Below are 19662 nucleotides of genomic sequence, written 5' to 3'. Positions count from 1 at the left end.
GCTTCAAATTCTTCTTTAATTTAATGTTCTTAGCCAATAAAAATCACCAACAGTATGGTGATTATAGTTAGTCCTTCCATGTAGGGTTTAGTCAGTTCTCTAATGGTGGGATGTTTAGCATTGTTTGTTTGCATGTTTTTCGTGTGTGCAAGGATATAAATTTGAATGATTCGTCTTGCAAATTTATGAAATTGCAGGTCTGTTGGTATAGGGTGCAGATTTAAAAGATTCGTCTTGCAAATTTGCAGATCTTGATGACCAATTAAGTTTTTTCCCTTTTGCGACTATACATCAATGGAGCTCCGTCAAGAACGATGCAAAGACATCTAAAATTATCCAGGAGCAATTCAGAAGCGATACCATTAGTTTAGGGGTGTTTAATTCTTGTATTGAGAATTTAGATCTCTTAAGGGATGATTGTAAGTGCTGAATGGCTATTATTATTTAATGAAATCACCCCTCCCTATTTCATTCAAAAAAAAAAATGATTAATCAGTAGAGGGGGGAAATTAATTAAAAATGTTGTTAAAATAAGGTTAGTGAAAGAGAGATATATTTCTCGTGAAATAATAGTGAACTTTACCAAATAAAAAAGCACTAGATTTAAACTCGTACATAGCACGGATTTTATTCATAGTTAAACTTAACTTTTAGCATTTAATCGAAATAACAAAATATTAATACATAATATTACTATTTTTTTAATCTTATACAAATAAGCCTCACACATATACAAACAAATTTTAAATCTTCCAGGCTTCCATCATCATTCGTAAATCAATCGTTAATCGTGTCAGTTGATTAGTTGCGTAGTTAAACCAGCCCCCTTAATTATGATCTTTGTTCATCGCATTCAAAAATTTCATGGTGTTCAAATTCTAAAATATGCTTCTACTTTTACGTTTGAATATTAGATGAGTTTATATTGGATTGAAAAAATACTGGATTTAAAGTGGTGAAAAAGTACATTAGATATAATAAATTTTATTAACGTAGAACTTAATCTTTTAGCCGAATAAATGATAAATGATGAACATTTTTTATTCGCTGGAAAAAGAGAAAGGATATATTTTTAGTTTCAATGATTTTTTCTTATTTTTTGAATCTAATTCAAAACTGATATTTTTTATAATTGAACGTGATTTCATATTTTTTTATTAGTATTTTTTAAAAAAAATATTTTAGGAAAAATTAGAAAATAACGCCACAAATTTCACAAAAAATGAATTATAACACCACAAAATTTCAAACTTTTATTATAACACCACAAAAAAATCAAAAAAATTTGATTTCACCACCATCTAACGGATTCTTGGATGGAAGCCGTTAGTGGGGTTCACTGTGGACATGTGTCACTCAACAATTTTTTTAAAATAATAAATAAAAATAAAAACAAAAATAAAAAAAATAAAAAAAAACCCTAAATCCTAACCCAATCCAGCCCCGCCACCGAAACCACCTACTAAAGCCGCCGACACCCAAAAGCCAACCGTTGGAGCCCCTTGACCTCCCGCCAGAACCCGTCGGAACCCCCTGACCTCCCGCCGGAAACCCCTAACCCTACCAAAATCGCCGACTCCACCTAATCCCCTCTTCCTCCTCCCCAAAAACCACCGCAGCCACCACAACCATCTCACGCAATGCCCCCACTGTACCGACACCAGCACCCAGCCGGCGACCCACAGAAGTCCGCCTGCCCGACGATCCCCACCCTGATCCTCACCCTAGTCTGCGACTCTGCGACCCCATCTCTTTGCTAGCGCGCGACTGGGGTGTTTTTCGGTGGCTAGGGTGTTTCAAGGTTGGCTCAAGTGGGTTTTTCGGTGGCTGGGGGTGCCGACGGTGGGGCAGGGTTAGGGTTTAGGGGTTGCCAGCGGGCGACGACAGTTGCATGGTTGCTGGTGGTGGGGCTGGGTTAGGGTTTAAGTTTTCTTTTTTTTTAATTTCTTTTTTTTTTCTTTTTTTTTAACCAATCAATGAATGACACGTGTATTTGGTGAGTCCCACTAACAAATTCCATCCAAAAATCCGTTAGATGGTGGTGAAATCTGTAGGGTTTCGTGGTGTCCATTACCGCGCGGAAACAAAACCCGCCCAAAGATCCGTGCATAAATTAAAGCGACTAAACATGCATGCAATTAATTAAACAATAAACACATAATAATAGAGAGAGAGAGAGAGGAAAAGATGATCATACCCTTGATGCGTGTTTTCCACTTAACACGAGCACGAACTCACGAACGGAGAAAGAGCCTCAAACGCGACCCTTCCAACGTAATCCACCTACGCGCCCAAACTTGGCTAATATTACCGGCTAGGGTAATATTAACACTACTAACAAGAAGATCTCTTTATAAGGTTTTCTCAATGGAGATGCCTTATATAGAGTTCAACTCTTGCAATGATTCCCAAGGGAGGCCTTGGGTATTTATAGGAGAAGCATCTTCGTCCCCTTGATTTCCAATCAATGTGGGACTTTGCAAAGTTGAGAAATAAATGCATTTAATTTAATTCTAAAATAAATTAAAATACAAACAACAAATAATCAAACAACAAGTGGCATAAATATGAGAGGGTTAGGTGAGGACCACAAGGCCCTCCTTGCTCCCCAAGCCAAAACCGGACCCTATTCACGTGCGCCAAGTGGCAGCCCAGCTAGCGGTTTGCCTTGAGCAACAAGGCCTGCCATTGCTAGCAGCCTTGTGCTCTCGGCTGGCCTGCTAGCTTAGGTCCATCGCAGCAAGCCTCACAAACATGCGGGCTGCTATGCTGCTGGGCGCTGTTGCTGCTATTGCAAGCTGCACGCCCCTTGCAGGCTACTGGTGCTTGCTAGTCGCAGCGAGTGCTAGCGATGCCTAGAACACTACTCACATAAATGCTGGCCTTGCTAGCCTGTGCTGCCACATGCCGCACTTAGCCAGCACGCCCAGCTCACCCATGCGCGTGGCTTGCTAGGCTTGCGGCCCGAGCATCATGCACTTGGCCAGCAAGACTAGCTAGTGCATGCGCGCACCAAGCTAGGCTTGCGATCAGTGCTTGCTCGTGGCTACTTATGCTAGCCTAGCCCTCGCATGGCTAAGCCACTGCGAGGCTAGGGCTACGCACTTTTAACTTTATTATTGTTGTTTGATTTATTTGTTCGTCTCGTTAATTCCTAGAATTTAACTCGATGTTTGATGTTCGGCTTCGACGCTCTAAGCTCAGAATCCGACGTCGGATTACGTATCCTCTTGTTTGACGTATTAAGGCCTTCGGCTTAATTCGTCGACTTAGTTTGGTTGTGTTAGGTTTTCAAGTAATTGTAGAACAAGAACTACTTTAACAAGAACTACTTTAACAAGTGTGGGAACAAAACCTAAAACATGTATAATTAATATTAAATTATACAATTATCCAAATACAATTCAATGTATTACAACCAAACACCAAAAAATTAAAGTATTTCAGAAATTACAATGAAAAACACTAGTGTGAAAGATAATGTACTTGCCTCTACTCCAAGCTTTAACAATCTACATGAACATGAGAAATAGGTGACTACTTGAGTCTAATTCCTTGATACTCTGTCTTAGGCGTATGAATACTTTCCTAAAGAGTTTAATTTCCCCCACAACGGTGCTTGGGTTTAATCCGGAAATACTCTTTGAGATACAAAAGACAGCCCAATGTTCTTAGCACTAAGAATCAATGAAAGATGAACAATTCACAAGAAAGGATTAATTGTAAGAGATTTCTCACAAAAGTTTGCAAGAAGTTTGTGAGGAATTGTGAAGAATTCTTTTTGGGAGAGAAGCAGAATAATTCTGTATATCTCGAATCTCTTCATTAAGCCTTTTATTAAAGACTTAATAACCGTCAGAATTTCGCGAAATCAGGACTGGCGCGGGCGCTCCACCAGGAGGCGCGGGCGCGCCCCAAAGTGGCGCGGGCGCTCCTAATCAGGAGCGGGCGCGCCTCTCCTGTACTTCCGAAATTCAACAAAGGAGGCAGAAGGGGGCGCGGTTTAGGCGCGACCCAAGCGCGGGCGCGCCACTTGGACGCGCGGGCGCGCCAAATGACGCGCAGGCGCGCCAACTTTCTCCTTTCAAACGTTCAGATTCCAGTGAGGTCCGCGGTTTAGGCGCGACCTCGGCGCGGCCGCGCTTACCCAGCGCGGGCGCTACTCATGGTTCGCGAGCGCGCAACCATCAACACTCTAAATCTTCCAACAATCCTCCCCCATTTAGAGTGTTACTTAAAACATTCTCCACTTCTTACAATTAAACCACATCTCATGCATCAATGTCAATGTCCCTTCGGATTGAATTGACACCTAGTATAACACACTTAACGATGATCATATCCCATGATTTCCATATTGATTGAATCATGTGGATATATCCAATCATTCGAAGGTGAAGTACACATAAGACAAATCGAATTAATCATCACTTGACACCTTTAAACAGCCATGTGTCCGTATCTTTCATAAGTTCATCAAAGTCTATATGTCCAACTAGACTTCTTGAAGCGGCTAAACTTCGAACTTATATAGGTAGGTTCTCATATACGTAAATGTGTCCTAGTGACAAGACACTTACATTTAGATCTTCTCAACTCTAAACCTTTGAGAACTTTAAATGACGCTACCTTACACATCACAAGTACCATAGCAATATGGGTCATCAAATATTGCTAACAAACAACAAAAATGCAATTCAACCACATTGAATCTAAGACTTGATGTTTCTTCAAGCGTTAGATTGGGTTTCACAAATTTGTGTTTTTGGACATAACCCCATTCCATTCATAGCAAATATGATGGAATGTCTTGGCATTGCCTTTGTAAAGCAATCCGCCAAATTCAACTTTGTTGGAACATAGTCAAGACTTATGACCCCATCATTGATAAGCTCTTTCACTAGGCTATGCCTTAGTGAAATATGCCGAGACTTACCATTGTACACTTGACTATAAGCCTTTATCAACGCCGAATTGGAATCACAATGGATTGCCACCGGTGGCATTGGCTTTGACAATAAAGGCAACTCAATCATGAGATTCCTCAACCACTCAGCTTCCTTACTAGCTGAAGCAAGAGCTATAAACTCTGCTGGCATAGTGGAGTCGGCAATGCAAGTCTGTTTCTTAGAAGACCAAGAGATGGCACCTCCTCCAAACATAAATACCCAACCACTTACAGAAGAACCATCTTCTTTGTAAGTGATCCAACTTGCATCCGAATATCCTTCTAAAACCGAAGGAAATCCACTATAAGATAGACCATAGTCTAACGTACCCTTAAGGTACCTCAAGACCCTCCTTATTGCAAACCAATGCTGTGCACCTGGGTTACTAGTAAATCTACTTAGTTTTCCCACAGCCAATGCAATATCCGGTCTTGTACTAGTCATGGCATACATCAAGGATCCAATTATCCTTGAGTATTCCAATTGGGAAATCGTTTTCCCCGAATTCTTAACCAATTTTACATTAGGTTCCATGGGGGTGTTCACGGGGCACTTATCAAACATGTTAAACCGTTTGATCATTTTCTCAATGTAATGAGATTGACTTAATATAAGTCTTCCTTTGTCCCGAATTATTTTGATGCCAAGAATGACATCCGCCTACCCCAAATCCTTCATCTGAAAAGATGAGGATAAGAATTCCTTGGTCAATTCTACTTGTTGTAGACTTGTACCAAAGATAAGCATATCATCAACATATAGACAAATGATGACACCATGACCTTTGTCATCAAATTTGCTATATATACACTTATCAGCTTGATTCACCTTGAATCCAAAAGACAAAATTGTGTCATCAAATTTTCGATGCCACTGTTTTGGTGCTTGTTTAAGTCCATACAAGGACTTAACCAATTTACACACCTTATCTTCTTGTCCTTCCAAAACAAACCCTTCGGGTTGTTTCATGTACACTTCTTCCTCTAGATCTCCATAAAGGAATGTCGTTTTCACATCCATTTGATGGATTACTAGATTGTATACCGAAACCATTGCAATTAATAACCTAATTGAGGTTATTCTTGCAACCGGTGCATATGTGTCAAAATAATCAACACCATGCTTTTGCCTAAAGCCTTGGATAACCAATCTGGCTTTAAATTTCACTATGGAGCCATCCGGTCTCCTTTTCTTAGTGAAAATCCACTTGCAACCAAGAGGTTTGCAACCGGAAGGTAAATCCTCTAAGACCCAAGTGTTATTTCCCATGATGGAATCCATCTCATCATTTATAGCCTCTTTCCAAAATGCACTATCTTGGGAAGAAATTGGTTCACTATAAGTCTTTGGGTCACTATCCACATTGAAACAATATGGAATAGTAGAACTTAGGGTATCTCTAGATCCTTCAACCAAATAAATTATGAAGTCATCTAGAGGATTCCTAATTTCCTTTTCTCTAGTACTTCTCCTCAATTGAGGAGTTTCAACATTCTCATTATCGAATGCACTTTCATGAGTTTCAAGTTGATCATTCAACTCTACTATCTCCCTATCATTGGCACTAATTTGTAGATCTTTCGGTCTACTCATTGATGAAAATCGGTTTTCATCAAAAATTGCATCTCTCGACTCTATAACTGAATGAACAGATATATAGTCATTTTGTTCTATTACATAGAACCTATAGGTTTTGCTATGCTCAGCATACCCTATAAATATGCAATCCAAGCCCCTTTCACCGAGCTTTCTTTTCTTGTTGCCGGGCACTCTTACGACTGCCCTACAACCCCAAACCTTGAGATACTTCAAGTTTGGCTTTCTTTTGTACCAAAGTTCATAAGGAGTAGATTCTTTTCCCTTTGTGGGAACCCGGTTAAGAATGTGACATGCTGTCAACATAGCTTCACCCCAGAACCCTTCACTCAAACCTGAGTAAGATAACATGGAATTTACCATTTCTTCTAGGGTTCTGTTTTTCCTTTCAGCTACACCATTTGATTGTGGTGCATAACCAGCTGTTGTCTCATGAATTATACCCAAAGATTGGAAATAACTTGGATCATAATATTCCCCTCCCTTATCAGTTCTAATTCTCTTAATAAATGAATCTACTTGCAATTCTACTTCCCTTTTGTAAATATCAAACTTGGTTAAAGCTTCATCTTTGGAATGCAAAAGATACACGTAACAAAACCTAGAAAAATCATCTATAAAAGTGACCATGTATCTTTTGTTCCCCAAAGAAGGCGTACTATGAAAATCACACAAGTCACTATGGATTAGTTCTAAAATGTTAGAACTTCTCTCAACTCTCTTAAATGGAGTTCTAGTGATCTTGTTCAACATGCAAGTAGAACACTTATTAGGAGAAATATCACAACATGGAATCAATTCTTGTTTGGACATAAACAACATTTTATTATAATTCACATGTCCTAATCTAGAATGCCACAAGTCAAATAAATTCAAATCAACATGATTATCACTTGCATCAACATTCAAACAAACATCATTAAATCCATACATGTCTTTCAAAGAAAGCTTAAATAATCCATTACATAAATAACAACGACCTATGAAATTTGTTCCTCTAGTAATAATACACCTATTAGCTTCAAACACTAGTTTATAGCCAAGACTATTCAGGGAAGGCACCGATACAAGATTCCTACTAATATCCGGAGCATACAACACATCCCTAAGAATGATTGCATTCCCCGAACTAAACATTAGTTCTACTTGTCCTCTACCAAGGACCTTGATGGTTGAATTGTTCCCCATAAAGAGATCTTCTCCATCACCAACCTTGTGAAAGGTTTTGAACCAATGCCTCATCTTGCATACATGCCTTGAAGCCCCCGAATCAATCCACCAGGAGTCATCATCCTGCACCATAAAAATGTTAGGATCCGTTGCATTTAAATCCAAACCGGAATTAAATTCAACCTCATGAATTGGATTACCTTTGGTGGGTTGTTCCTTGCTAGTACTAGCATGGCCCTCCTTGGCTTTCTCCATCCTTTTCTTGTAAGAAAAGCAGTCCTTCTTGCGGTGTCCAACTTTACCGCATTCCCAACAAGCAAACTTGTTATTGTTTGCTTGCTTCTTGGACTTTCCTTTGAAAGAGGTATTATTCTTCCTCTTTCCACTAGTGGAAGCACCAGTTTTTCTTTCCTCTACCAAATTAATGGTAGATGAGCTAGGATTCCCATCCTTAGCACTTTCCATGGCTCTTATCCCTTCTTCAACTTGAAGATGGGTGGCCAACTCGGACAAAGACATGTCCTCTTTCTTGTGTTTAAGCTCATGCTTAACACTTTTCCAACTAGCAGGCAACTTGTCAATTATACTTGAAACTACAAACAATTCATCCATAGAAATACCATGTTGTTTCAAGTTCCCATAGATTCGTTGTAATTCATGAAATTGGTCCATTATGGACCGACCATCAACAAACTTAAAATTATTGAAATTACTTACTAAAAACTTCTTACTTGAAGCATCTTCAGCCATATATTTGCCTTCTAAGGACTCCCAAAGCTCCTTAGCCGACTCCACATTTTGATACACATCAAAAAGATCATCTTCCATACCATTCAAAATATGACCACGACAAATAAAGTCATCGTTGTCCCATTTTGACATTTCCCGAACATTTTCCAAGGATTCTTTCTCATGTTCACTAGGCCTTGGAGTACTAATAACATAGGCTACTTTCAAAGATGTAAGAAGAAAGTACATCTTCTTCTTCCATCTCCGAAACTCCACACCGTCAAACTTCTTGAGTTTGACAAAGTTTGTGGTCAATTCTTTCACACTAGACATGCTTGATTACTTCTAAATTTAAACTCTTTAGATTGTTAGGTTTTCAAGTAATTTTAGAACAAGAACTACTTTAACAAGTGTGGGAACAAAACCTAAAACATGTATAATTAATATTCAATTATACAATTATCCAAATACAATTCAATGTATTACAACCAAACACCAAAAAATCAAAGTATTTCAGAAATTACAATGAAAAACACTAGTGTGAAAGATAATGTACTTGCCTCTACTCTAAGCTTTAGCAATCTACATGAACATGAGAAATAGGTGACCACTTGAGTCTAATTCCTTGATACTCTGTCTTAGGCGTATGAATACTTTCCTAAAGAGTTTAATTTCCCCCACAACGGTGCTTGGGTTTAATCCGGAAATACTCTTTGAGATACAAAAGACAGCCCAATGTTCTTAGCACTAAGAATCAATGAAAGATGAACAATTCACAAGAAAGGATTAATTGTAAGAGATTTCTCACAAAAGTTTGCAAGAAGTTTGTGAGGAATTGTGAAGAATTCTTTTTGAGAGAGAAGCAGAATAATTCTGTATATCTCGAATCTCTTCATTAAGCCTTTTATTAAAGACTTAATAACCGTCAGAATTTCGCGAAATCAGGACTGGTGCGGGCGCTCCACCAGGAGGCGCGGGCGCGCCCCAAAGTGGCGCAGGCGCTCCTAATCAGGAGCGGGCGCGCCTCTCCTGTACTTCCGAAATTCAACAAAGGAGGCAGAAGGGGGCGCGGTTTAGGCGCGACCCAAGCGCGGGCGCGCCACTTGGACGCGCGGGCGCGCCAAATGACGCGCGGGCGCGCCAACTTTCTCCTTTCAAACGTTCAGATTCCAGTGAGGTCCGCGGTTTAGGCGCGACCTCGGCGCGGCCGCGCTTACCCAGCGCGGGCGCTACTCATGGTTCACGAGCGCGCAACCATCAACACTCTAAATCTTCCAACAACTTGCACGCTTGGGTGTGACCCGTTGGGTTCAATTAAAGGAAAGCTGTGAGATTAATATAATTAATCTCACTGATTGGAGATGGCCTCTAACCCGACTTTCCAATCACTCGACTTTACTACATAATTAACTTTGTAATTGATTCTAAACCCTCTATCGCAATAATACACTTGTTGGAAGAACATCATTCCTTTCAAAATCTAATTTTTGGGTTTTTTTTTATGGTGTTATAATAAAAGTTTGAGATTTTGTGGTGTTATAATCCAATTTTTGTGAAATTTGTGGTGTTAATTTCTAATTTTCCCAATATTTTATAATAATCACTTCTCATATTTCATTATCTTCTTTATCTAATCCAAATTATTTTTTCAAAAAAAAAAATCAATTGAAAGTGAATTTCTTTTTAAGTTTAATACTATTTATATATATATATATACAAAATAAAATAAATTGTTTCTTTTCTCTTAGATAAAATTTTTAATTTTAAAAGATAATATTTTTTTTATAATAAATTTAAACCTGTAATTTTAATCCTATGTGACGCTTTAAAATAATAATCCTAAGCATAATCTTATACGGAACGCTCTAATACTAATCCTACATGGCGCTCTAATAATTTTTAAAAAATTAAAATCCTACGTGGCTCTCTAAAATCTTGAGAAAAAACTCCCCTTTATATATATACACTAGTTTTGTGCCCGGGCGATACCCAGATTGTTGATAAAATGTTTTGGTTTGAATGTTAAATAAATACGGTTATATAATCCCTTTTGATAATGCTAGATATTTAGACATACAATATCATATCGCTATTTATATAATAATTGTACTTTTTGTAGTTTTGTTTGTAAATCGATATCTATGATATTATAGACTTAAAATTATTTTTTATTGAACTTAGATTATTTTTACTGAATTGAAAGTATTTAATTTTTACCAAAATAAAATTATTTTTACTGATTAAAACTCATTTTTATTGATTCATTATTATTTTTAAAAATAAATTAAATATATTATAAATGGATCTTATTTTAAAGAACTTTTTAAAACAAATTTTATGATGGAATTAGAACCGAGTTATAGGATATTTATTAAAAGTTATGATTAATTTTGTATATGTGAAATATTAGAAGTATATCAGTAATAAAACTCTATACAACATTTTTATCTTAAAAAATCTATCCAAAATTCTCTTCCTTACCATCATATGTGTCACTATAATATCTATTTATGGCCTATATATGGGGCTCGACAGTTGGAGAAAAACTAAAATGCCAAGTGTCGCTGTCTCGTGGCTTGGCTGCGAAAAATCGGCTTTATTTATTAGTGATATGATATAATATTATATTGTAATAAATCATAAATGGATGAAAATAAAAAGTGTTGTGATTAATCAAAAAATGGAGAATACGAAACAAATTTGCTATTAATTTAATCTACTTTGTCCTAATTATTGCTTTTAAAATAGATAATTATCAATAAGTTTTTTTTTTTTTTTTTTTGACAAGTAGAACTAAGAAAGAACAAACCAAACCAAAACAAACCAAACAGTTAAAAAGACCAAAAAAGAAAATGACGTTGACGACTTCGAACAGCTAGACAATGAGCAGGGGCATTCCACTGACGAGGAACCTTGCGAATCCTACAAGCAGGAAAATCATGAAGAGTCTGGCGAATATCCCCTAGCAACCAAAGGCAAGAAATGTCCGCCGACAAGAAGCACACAACAACGAAATTAACATAGCATAGGCTGTATAAATGGACACCGAAGAGAATCCTTTCCGCAAAGCCGATCGAAGACCCCACAAGCAAGCCTACAGTTCTGCCTAAAGGGCGGAAGAAGCCCGAGTAGCACGAGAACCACCGCCCAAGACTACATCAGAATACAAATCCCAAAGGATCCAACTGGTACCTGCACTACCATCTTCACCATCCCATGCACCACCGAAAACCACACAGGCAGATAAGAAGTCGATATCATTACCCTGTGAACAAGTAAAAATCGTAAGCCTGAAACGACTAGGACGGTGGGTGCAAGAAGGAGAAGGCCGCCGGGGAAAGGAATCAAATTGTTTGAGGCGTTGGAACCACTCGTCAGCAATATGGAAAATGGCTATTGAGACCACACTGCTTGCCTAAAAACATAGTGATTCCTGGAAATCCACACAGCCCATAGCAGAGAAAGAAAAGGAGAAAAGACCATCCTAATTCTTAGATCCAATGTAATCAGAGACCTGATTTGCAAACCAAAACTCAAATCGAGGTGTAGGAAAGGGAGAGGGGCCAAAGTCCGAAAGACCAGTAACCAGGAGTTGACGAACAAAGGAGCAATCTTGAAACAAATGAGCAGTGGATTCCGGATGCTGACGACAGAAAACACACAATGAATCAACGGGAATACCTCGTTGACTGAGAATAGCAAACAGAGAAGGGCATTATGAAGAATCTTCTAACAGAAAACTTTCAACCTTGGCAAGAGGCCCCAAAGCCGCTTCCACCAAGAATCCAAAACTGGATGACTGACCATAGGGGAAACTAAACGCCAAACCGGCATCGCATAAACCGACTTGGTGGAAAATTGGTCATCCCGAATAGATTTCCAGTACACAAAATCATCCATAGGACGAAGAGGCCGCTCAGCAGAAAGAATTCGAGTTGATGTAGCGTTATCAAAGTATCAATGAACCAAAGAAGGTTCCCACGCGTAAGAACGCGAATAAATGATAGAAGAAATATGAGACGGAAGATCCGACTCAACCAAACCATCCCTGAACTGCACCGGCCCGACGGCCCCCCCGCGGCCCAGTCGTCGTCAACTAGATGAACAGACGACCCATTGCCGACCTTCCAAGCTAGCCCCTGGCGCAAAGTAGACATGCCTTCCAACAAGCCTCGACAACCCCAAGAAGGCCGCGGAATACGACCAAGAGCGAAAGCAGTCAGCGAAGGGTACTTAGCCTGTAGGACTTGAGTAACAATTATCGAAGTTGTTACTCAAAGAAGAAACGCGCTTCATCTCTATTTCTGTATTTACGCAAATAAAGGAGTATCCAATATAAATAGTTGATGAAAAATAAAATGGGGAGTTCGATTTTGAGGTGGATTTAGTACATAAGGGAATCTAACATCCGACAATGATCCAAAAATCATTCACCTGATCCAAATTAACACAAATTTCGACATATTTATATTTCAGTGGGCTGATTTAAAATGCAAATAAGATCCAGTGGGCATATAAATATACTTCGTACACAGGGTGATTAGACAACAGTCCACTCAAATTATTTATTATAGATTAATACTGTAATAATTTTTTTCAAAACATTTCCTCGTTTACTCTGTAAGCCTAAAATTAGCCAAACATCAGTCGATAAATTTTCCCATTTAAAAGGCCACTTTTACAGATTGTTCACATGACATGTTTTTACCCAAGAATAAAAAAGGGGGGATCAACAAAAAATTTTACTGCAACCTCACCACTTCTTTTCACAAGCTCAACGAGTAAATTACAGTGTAACTTTACATGGAAGGTTGACTAAAAAAATGCTTCCAAAATACAAACCTGATAACTTGTAAACATACATGGCTGTAAAATTACAGGCTTTCGGTTTTTATGTCCCGTGTTGATTAATGGTTAGAGGTTTCCATCCAAAAGGAGAGGCCGAACTGAGGAATTTGAAAGTTGAGGGACTAACTGCCAGTCTGCCACACTGGGCAAAGTTTAGGGATCTCCAGTGTTGTAAACTCACCAAAAAAACGAAAAACAAAAATGTGTCGCACGCACAATGTTAACTGTGCATATGCCTCTACCATCTAATTTGCAGCTTGAAAAGACCTTGAATCGTCATCTCACAGAAGCCATCATTCTCCAGTCATGCTTCTTCCGGCGGCCTCTGTGATGGGCTTTCTGCTCTGAGAAAGTGTTTTCCCCAACCATTTCCAAATTAGTACCTATATCAACATTATCAAGAGAGTATAATTAGCAATGCCACAATTATTTCTATAATCCACTAAAGCAATTGAACCATTGTTCCTTCGATCTCCCAACCTATCAATCAATGTGTATTTGGATGTTTCTAATGGACAATCTTACTGAAGATGCTAAGCCTATCAATTACAGTCGATTTTCTATCCAACAACAAATCTCATAATTTCAGGAAACAGCTGCAGACGGTAGTAAGCTAAACAAGCTTTGATCAATATTTGCTGAAAGTCTGAAACTATCCATAACAAAAAGGCACAAGTATAAAGGAAAAACTACGTTGAAACTGTCAACACTGCCAGTCAATTATCCATCCATCAGAAACTGGTAGAACCACGAATTACTGACAATGATGAAAGACACCACACAATCTCTATATGATCCATGAACAGCCAATCCAACTTTCTAACTTCATTTTCTATGATTCCCATACAATGCTAAGCTTTGAAGTATACAATACTTTGTGATACATTCTGAGTCATCTTCAGTTTAAAATCAATGAAGTTTTATCTCTTAATTTTGGATTACATTTTACTTAAAAGTCACCAAGGAAAACGGTGATCTCCACAACTGAGTATAACCAAGAACCTTTTTACATTCTAAACCTCTTCCAAGGTGGTACTGACCCTCATAAACTGTTTTGTGTTGCAAGTCGCACTATATAAAGAATTTTATAAAAAATTTTAAAAATCATATACTGCAATGTTGAAAAAGGGAAGGAAAAAAGAAACATTAGGCAGGTGTTGGTAACTATAACAACTAAGTGGTCAAACTGATCCTCCAATTCCTCTCCTCCAATGTTATCCACAAAAGAAGTATTCTAACCCATTTGAGTAAAAGAACGTGGCACTGCAAGCCAGAAATTACAATAGTAATGTTTTTGCACTAACTGCTCTGAACTATTGATATCTCTTCTGTAGTATATTAGCACATGTAGAGCAGATCATTCTTGTGAGGCAAAGGTCTTGAATATTGACACCATAAAACTACAACAAGAATACAAGATTACTATAATTATGTCTAATGAATACGGTATTAGAGTCAGACAGCTGAAGAGCAAGCATTGATTGAGCAACTGTAGATCATATCAAAGGCCTGTAGTAAAAGCTAACACCTAGGCATCTTGCTATGAAAAGCATTTAAGAAACTAGTCTATTCTTCCTTTACTACCACAGCAAAAAATGAGTTTCCATTTACAAAAATTATACAACTCTTTTGTTGATCAATGCTCTTACATATAAGAGCCTAAGAAGCTCCTGATGATGGATACTGAAGTAAGAGCCAAAGCTAGATAAGGACTTTCAGAATGTGTGACCGCTTACTCAGCATGACAAATTGGATGCTTGTTCCTACAGGTGACTTACTTAGACCTGCTCCTCACTAGAATATCCAAAATTGGCAGAGGACAAGAGCAGTTGCAATAAAAAGAGACAAAGGACCTGGGTAATGGTCCAATCCAAATTACACACACTTAAAGGAAGGGGGAAAAAAAGAAGTAAGAATATAGGGATAGAACACGTGCAACTAGCAACTAAAGTCGCTTTCTCTGAAGTTCTAAAGCATCATCATGGTATGATAGTTCAATTCTTCTTTTGAAAAAGGAAAACTTCCACAGCATAAAATCTAAAAAGATTCCCACTACACATTAAATACTAGCCACATATTCTCCTTCACTTTAAGTTTCTCACTAGATTGCTTTCAAGTTTCAACCTAATAAAGTAGTCACTGCTTCCTACAGCACTCACCATCTAAATTGCAGCATATCAAGTCATGTACTGAGTTTACTACTTTTGCTTTTAGTGATTTAGGTTTTGTGTGTGTGTTTTGTTTTGCCTTTTTTTTTTTTTAATATAGATCATATAAACCAATCTATCAAATACTAGGTCTCCAGACACTCCCAAATATATTCATTCCGTTCTCTATTCCTTTGCCTTATACTCACCTAACATCCTCGATATTTATTTTCACCCTCATCCATAAGCAATATATATTAATTTAGAAGCTCCAAAGCCACTATACATTCACCGGTGTATAAAAATGCTATTTTCTTTTTTCTCTGCATGCTCATACACCTTCGTTTCCTTCACATGCCTCTCCCCTTACTTTCTAAATCCCACTGCACTCCAACTTCACAGCACTTAGCTTAGAGTTGCTGACAGTGTAGGACATAGATATGGCCATATGGCCACACAAAATGGGAATGAACAGTTGTAAAATTTTGAAACTTTAAAATATGTACAAGTATATGTGTATTTGAGCCAAATTGTGCTATCTAGAAAGCACTCCTCCCACCAGCATACACACACAAAAAGCAATTTTTCTCTCTATCTTAATCTTTTAAGACTTTTCCTACTTGACTTGCTCACCACCAACCACATGCATCAGCTGCAGGTGGATTCAGGTGCTATGAGGATAATTAATGGTTTCAATACCTCAAAAAGTTTCCAGTTCTCGTGGTATTACTAATTGTGAAAAACAATGGCAAGTAAATTCATGTAGTCTTTCTTGTTTGGAGAAAAAACCCTTCACAAATCAATACACAATCTCTAAATCGTGGTTTTCATTTGTTATCCTGTGGCATATAATCTGAATACTGTACCTCCCACATCTTAACCCACAGCCAACCATCAATGCATTCTTTCTGTTCAATCAGTAGGCACATAATTCAACAGGCGTTACCTGGTTAGCTAAATAATTGCAACCAGCTCCTATTCACTCATATGGAGTGTATGGACACATTCAATTGACTGGAGCTGAACTCCTATATTCTACTCTTGTATTATCAACCTTCTATATAGAGTCAACATCTTCACCAACATGTTTTAAGCTATACTTTCAAAGTAAATCAAACGAACACGATCAGTCTATTGTCAATAGTCTACAATACTCCATTGGGTTAATGCAACGAAGACAAGTAGTATTGTCAATATTCTACAAGTTGAAATTTCTGAAGTTTTGCATGAACTTTTCGCAATCAATCTATGGAAATAAAACAAGAGACAAACTATTACGAAGTAGTACATACATTGGGTTAATGCAACGAAGACAAGGGAGTATTGTCAATATTCTACAAGTTGAAATTTCTGAAGTTTTGCATGAACTTTCCACATACAGTCTATGGAAATAAAACAGGTCAAGCACAAACAAGAGACAAACTATTACGAAGTACATACATTTACACTCACGCAACTAAACACACAAAACAGTTAAGACTTGATAATGCACAACTGCACAACAAACACAATAGAACCAATGAAACTGAATCATTGCATATAGCATACTGTATATCCTAACTGAAGTCTACAAGAAATTTCATAAGCCAAAAGACCGAAGAATGAATGAAATGACCAATATCCAAATCCAAAAACAAGTAAAAGATAGTTAAACTATGTACCTCCAAATCTTTCACCCCATAACAACAATCTGGTATCCTCTTCCTCATCATCAATCTCATCACCATACCCAAACTCCGCATCGCCACGATACCCGGGTTCACTCCCGTACCCGGATTCGCTCCCCTGCGCATCAAACCCGAACCCCAAATTCGAACCTTCCCTCTCCCCAACCCCATTCCCCCTATCTCTCTCCCTCTCCCTTTCTCTCCTAGCTTCACTCACATCAGAAGCCCAACCATTTGCATTCCCACTAGCTCCACCATTCACAAACAACTCCCCACTCGAATCGGTCCCGCCTGCCGCCACCATAAAATCCGAGCAAGTAGCTGTCGCCGTTGCCCCAACTGAGCAGCCCCTGCCATTTCGGGTCCCACTACGATCACTGCTCCTCCCAGAAACCGACCGTGACCCCCCTCGACGACGTCGTTTCTTTGCCATCCACCGAAACTTATCCTTCCTACTGTTATAGTTACGGGATTTATCACCGCCATCGTCGAAAAGACTGAGCTTGGAGAAATCAATGGAGTCAATCGAAAGAGAAAACAAAGAAGTAGCTCGATCTGCTAAACAAGGACGTTTGGGATGAAGCCCAGATGTTTTTTTATGATTAGGGTTTGAATTTAAATTGGAATTGGTTGAAATGTATGAATCGGAATCTAGGATTTTGGAATTGGAATTGAGATTGGAATTAGGGTTTGTGTAATTGTTGAAGGGTTTCCATGTATGAAGTTGCAATAAGCATGAATCAATCGAATTACGAGATGTTAGGGATTTAGGTGACATAATTTACAGAAATTATCCAGAATTTGGTGAAGAAATTAAATTACAATTGGGGGTCAAAAGGGGCTGAATTTGAAGAAGTTAGAGAAAATAATTGGTGGGAATTGTGAAGAGAGTTTACAAGCAGTAGCAATAAAAGTTGCAGAAGATTGAGGTTGAAGATGAAAGTGATGGTGATGGATAGATTCTAGAATAGAATACAAGTACAAGAATTGACATATACGAAGTACTTTCGAAGAAGCTGGAGAATGGTGTACAAAATACAATAAATATCGTATTCCCTCCGTTTTTTTCAATACTGTATTATCAGACGATCTTTAATGGTGCGACTTAATTTTGAGTATTAAAATACAAAATTAGTTGTTTTTCACACCCAATGTTGATATCCAACCCACTTTTCAATTTAACGACTCATGTAATACGTAGTATATAATTTTTCAATGGTGAAATTCTCTTATACAAGTACTCCGTATATACTAATGTCATTTTCCAATATGACCCACTACATCCAATTAAATAAATAATTTTAAGTTTTTACAAAAAACATTTAAAGTTAAATAAATAAATAAACCAATATAAAATTGATAAGGGTCCACTTATTTTTGTCAATTGAGACTCAAAGTTGAGTATCTAAACTTAGCAATTTTCTTTTGGAGTATCTAAGTTTAGATACCAATTTATTAATATCCTTTACAAAAAATACTCTATCTCCTAAAAAAACTTTAATGAGTCTCACCATTGGAGATGGTCTCATATTCCCTCCGGGCTTTTCTAGTGCATTACTTTTGTGAATTGATCATTATCATTAAATGCATCATTTCTTTGAATAAATCAAAAGTTTTACCTTCCTAAAGAAAAAAAAAAAATTCCAAAACCTAAATTACTAATAAATCTCGGTTTACATGTAATAAATGTCTCAATACAAGACCGAGGTGTTTTGGGTTTTTAAAATAATTTTGACCTCAATATTCACCCTTAACAGCCAAAATGACCCTCCAAAGTCTTTACCAAACAATTTTCTTAGCTTGTAAAATAGCGACTCACAAACCCAAGTGTTTCTTGACACGTAGTGTCGTAACCAAGTCATTAATGGTAAGTATTTTTTACTTACCTCAAATTTGATTCTTAAGGGTTAAAATGACCCCTAAAATCTTAATTGATCAACTTTTCCACATACAAACCACAACACGCAAGCTGAGGATTAATTGGCACGCAAAACATAATATTTCTGGATTATTTTTTGCCAATTATGACCTCAAATTGGGCCCTTTAAAAATAAATAATCTCAAAACCTTAATCAATCAATTTTCCTTGACATGCTAATCAAGAAAAAAAAAAAAAAAATTAAAGCGACAATGTCATTGAGTGGCCCCACAAACGATTTCCACGGACATAAACTATTAGTGGTGAAATTAAACAAATAATAAATTCTAAGTAATAATAAAACACAAAAGATGGGTATTTTTAAAGGGAAATTACTGGCTGATCTTCATGGTCAACATAATTTGTCAATCATAGGGGGGGATGGTGTCTTTTCATTCATTAAGTCAAGGATAGTAATGTCATGGGACATGTATTGATGTGTTCATAGTGGCAGCTATGCACTATTGTGGTAGTTATCGTTTGATAGCGTTAACAACAAAGTAAAACGTCTATTAGGGGCAAAGCCCCAAAATCCAAAATCACTCCTCTCTCCTCTTTCTCAAGTCTCAACAGTGGCGGGTGCGTAGTGTTAGGTTTTACAGCAATTCAACAAAATAAGAATTACTTAAAGATGGTGG

General features: G+C 37.7%; 1 protein-coding gene across 1 annotated transcript; it reads right to left on the bottom strand.

Moving 5' to 3' along the window:
- Positions 1-13184: 13184 nt before the first annotated feature.
- LOC110739244 lies at positions 13185-18159 on the bottom strand. The gene is made up of 2 exons (XM_021919706.1): positions 17101-18159; positions 13185-13675 (listed from the first exon to the last, which is right to left on the bottom strand). Exons 1-2 carry the CDS (start codon positions 17882-17884, stop codon positions 13569-13571), a joined length of 891 nt encoding a protein of 296 aa, XP_021775398.1. The 5' UTR covers positions 17885-18159; the 3' UTR covers positions 13185-13568.
- Between the last annotated feature and the right edge of the window lie 1503 nt (positions 18160-19662).

This window comes from Chenopodium quinoa, unplaced genomic scaffold (genome assembly GCF_001683475.1).
Source record: "Chenopodium quinoa cultivar QQ74 unplaced genomic scaffold, ASM168347v1, whole genome shotgun sequence".
In the NCBI taxonomy this organism is placed as follows: Eukaryota; Viridiplantae; Streptophyta; class Magnoliopsida; order Caryophyllales; family Amaranthaceae; genus Chenopodium; species Chenopodium quinoa.
The sequence above is the reverse complement of the archived record's forward strand: the minus strand, read 5'-3'. Positions and strand labels throughout refer to the sequence as shown.

Coding starts and splice junctions, on each gene's coding strand:
- LOC110739244 (XM_021919706.1), bottom strand. CDS start 17,884: ATGTCACCTAAATCCCTAACATCTCGTAATTCGATTGATTCATGCTTA. Junction 13,676..17,100: donor ATGGGGTGAAAGATTTGGAG/GTACATAGTTTA, acceptor ATGTTGATATAG/GTACTAATTTGGAAATGGTT.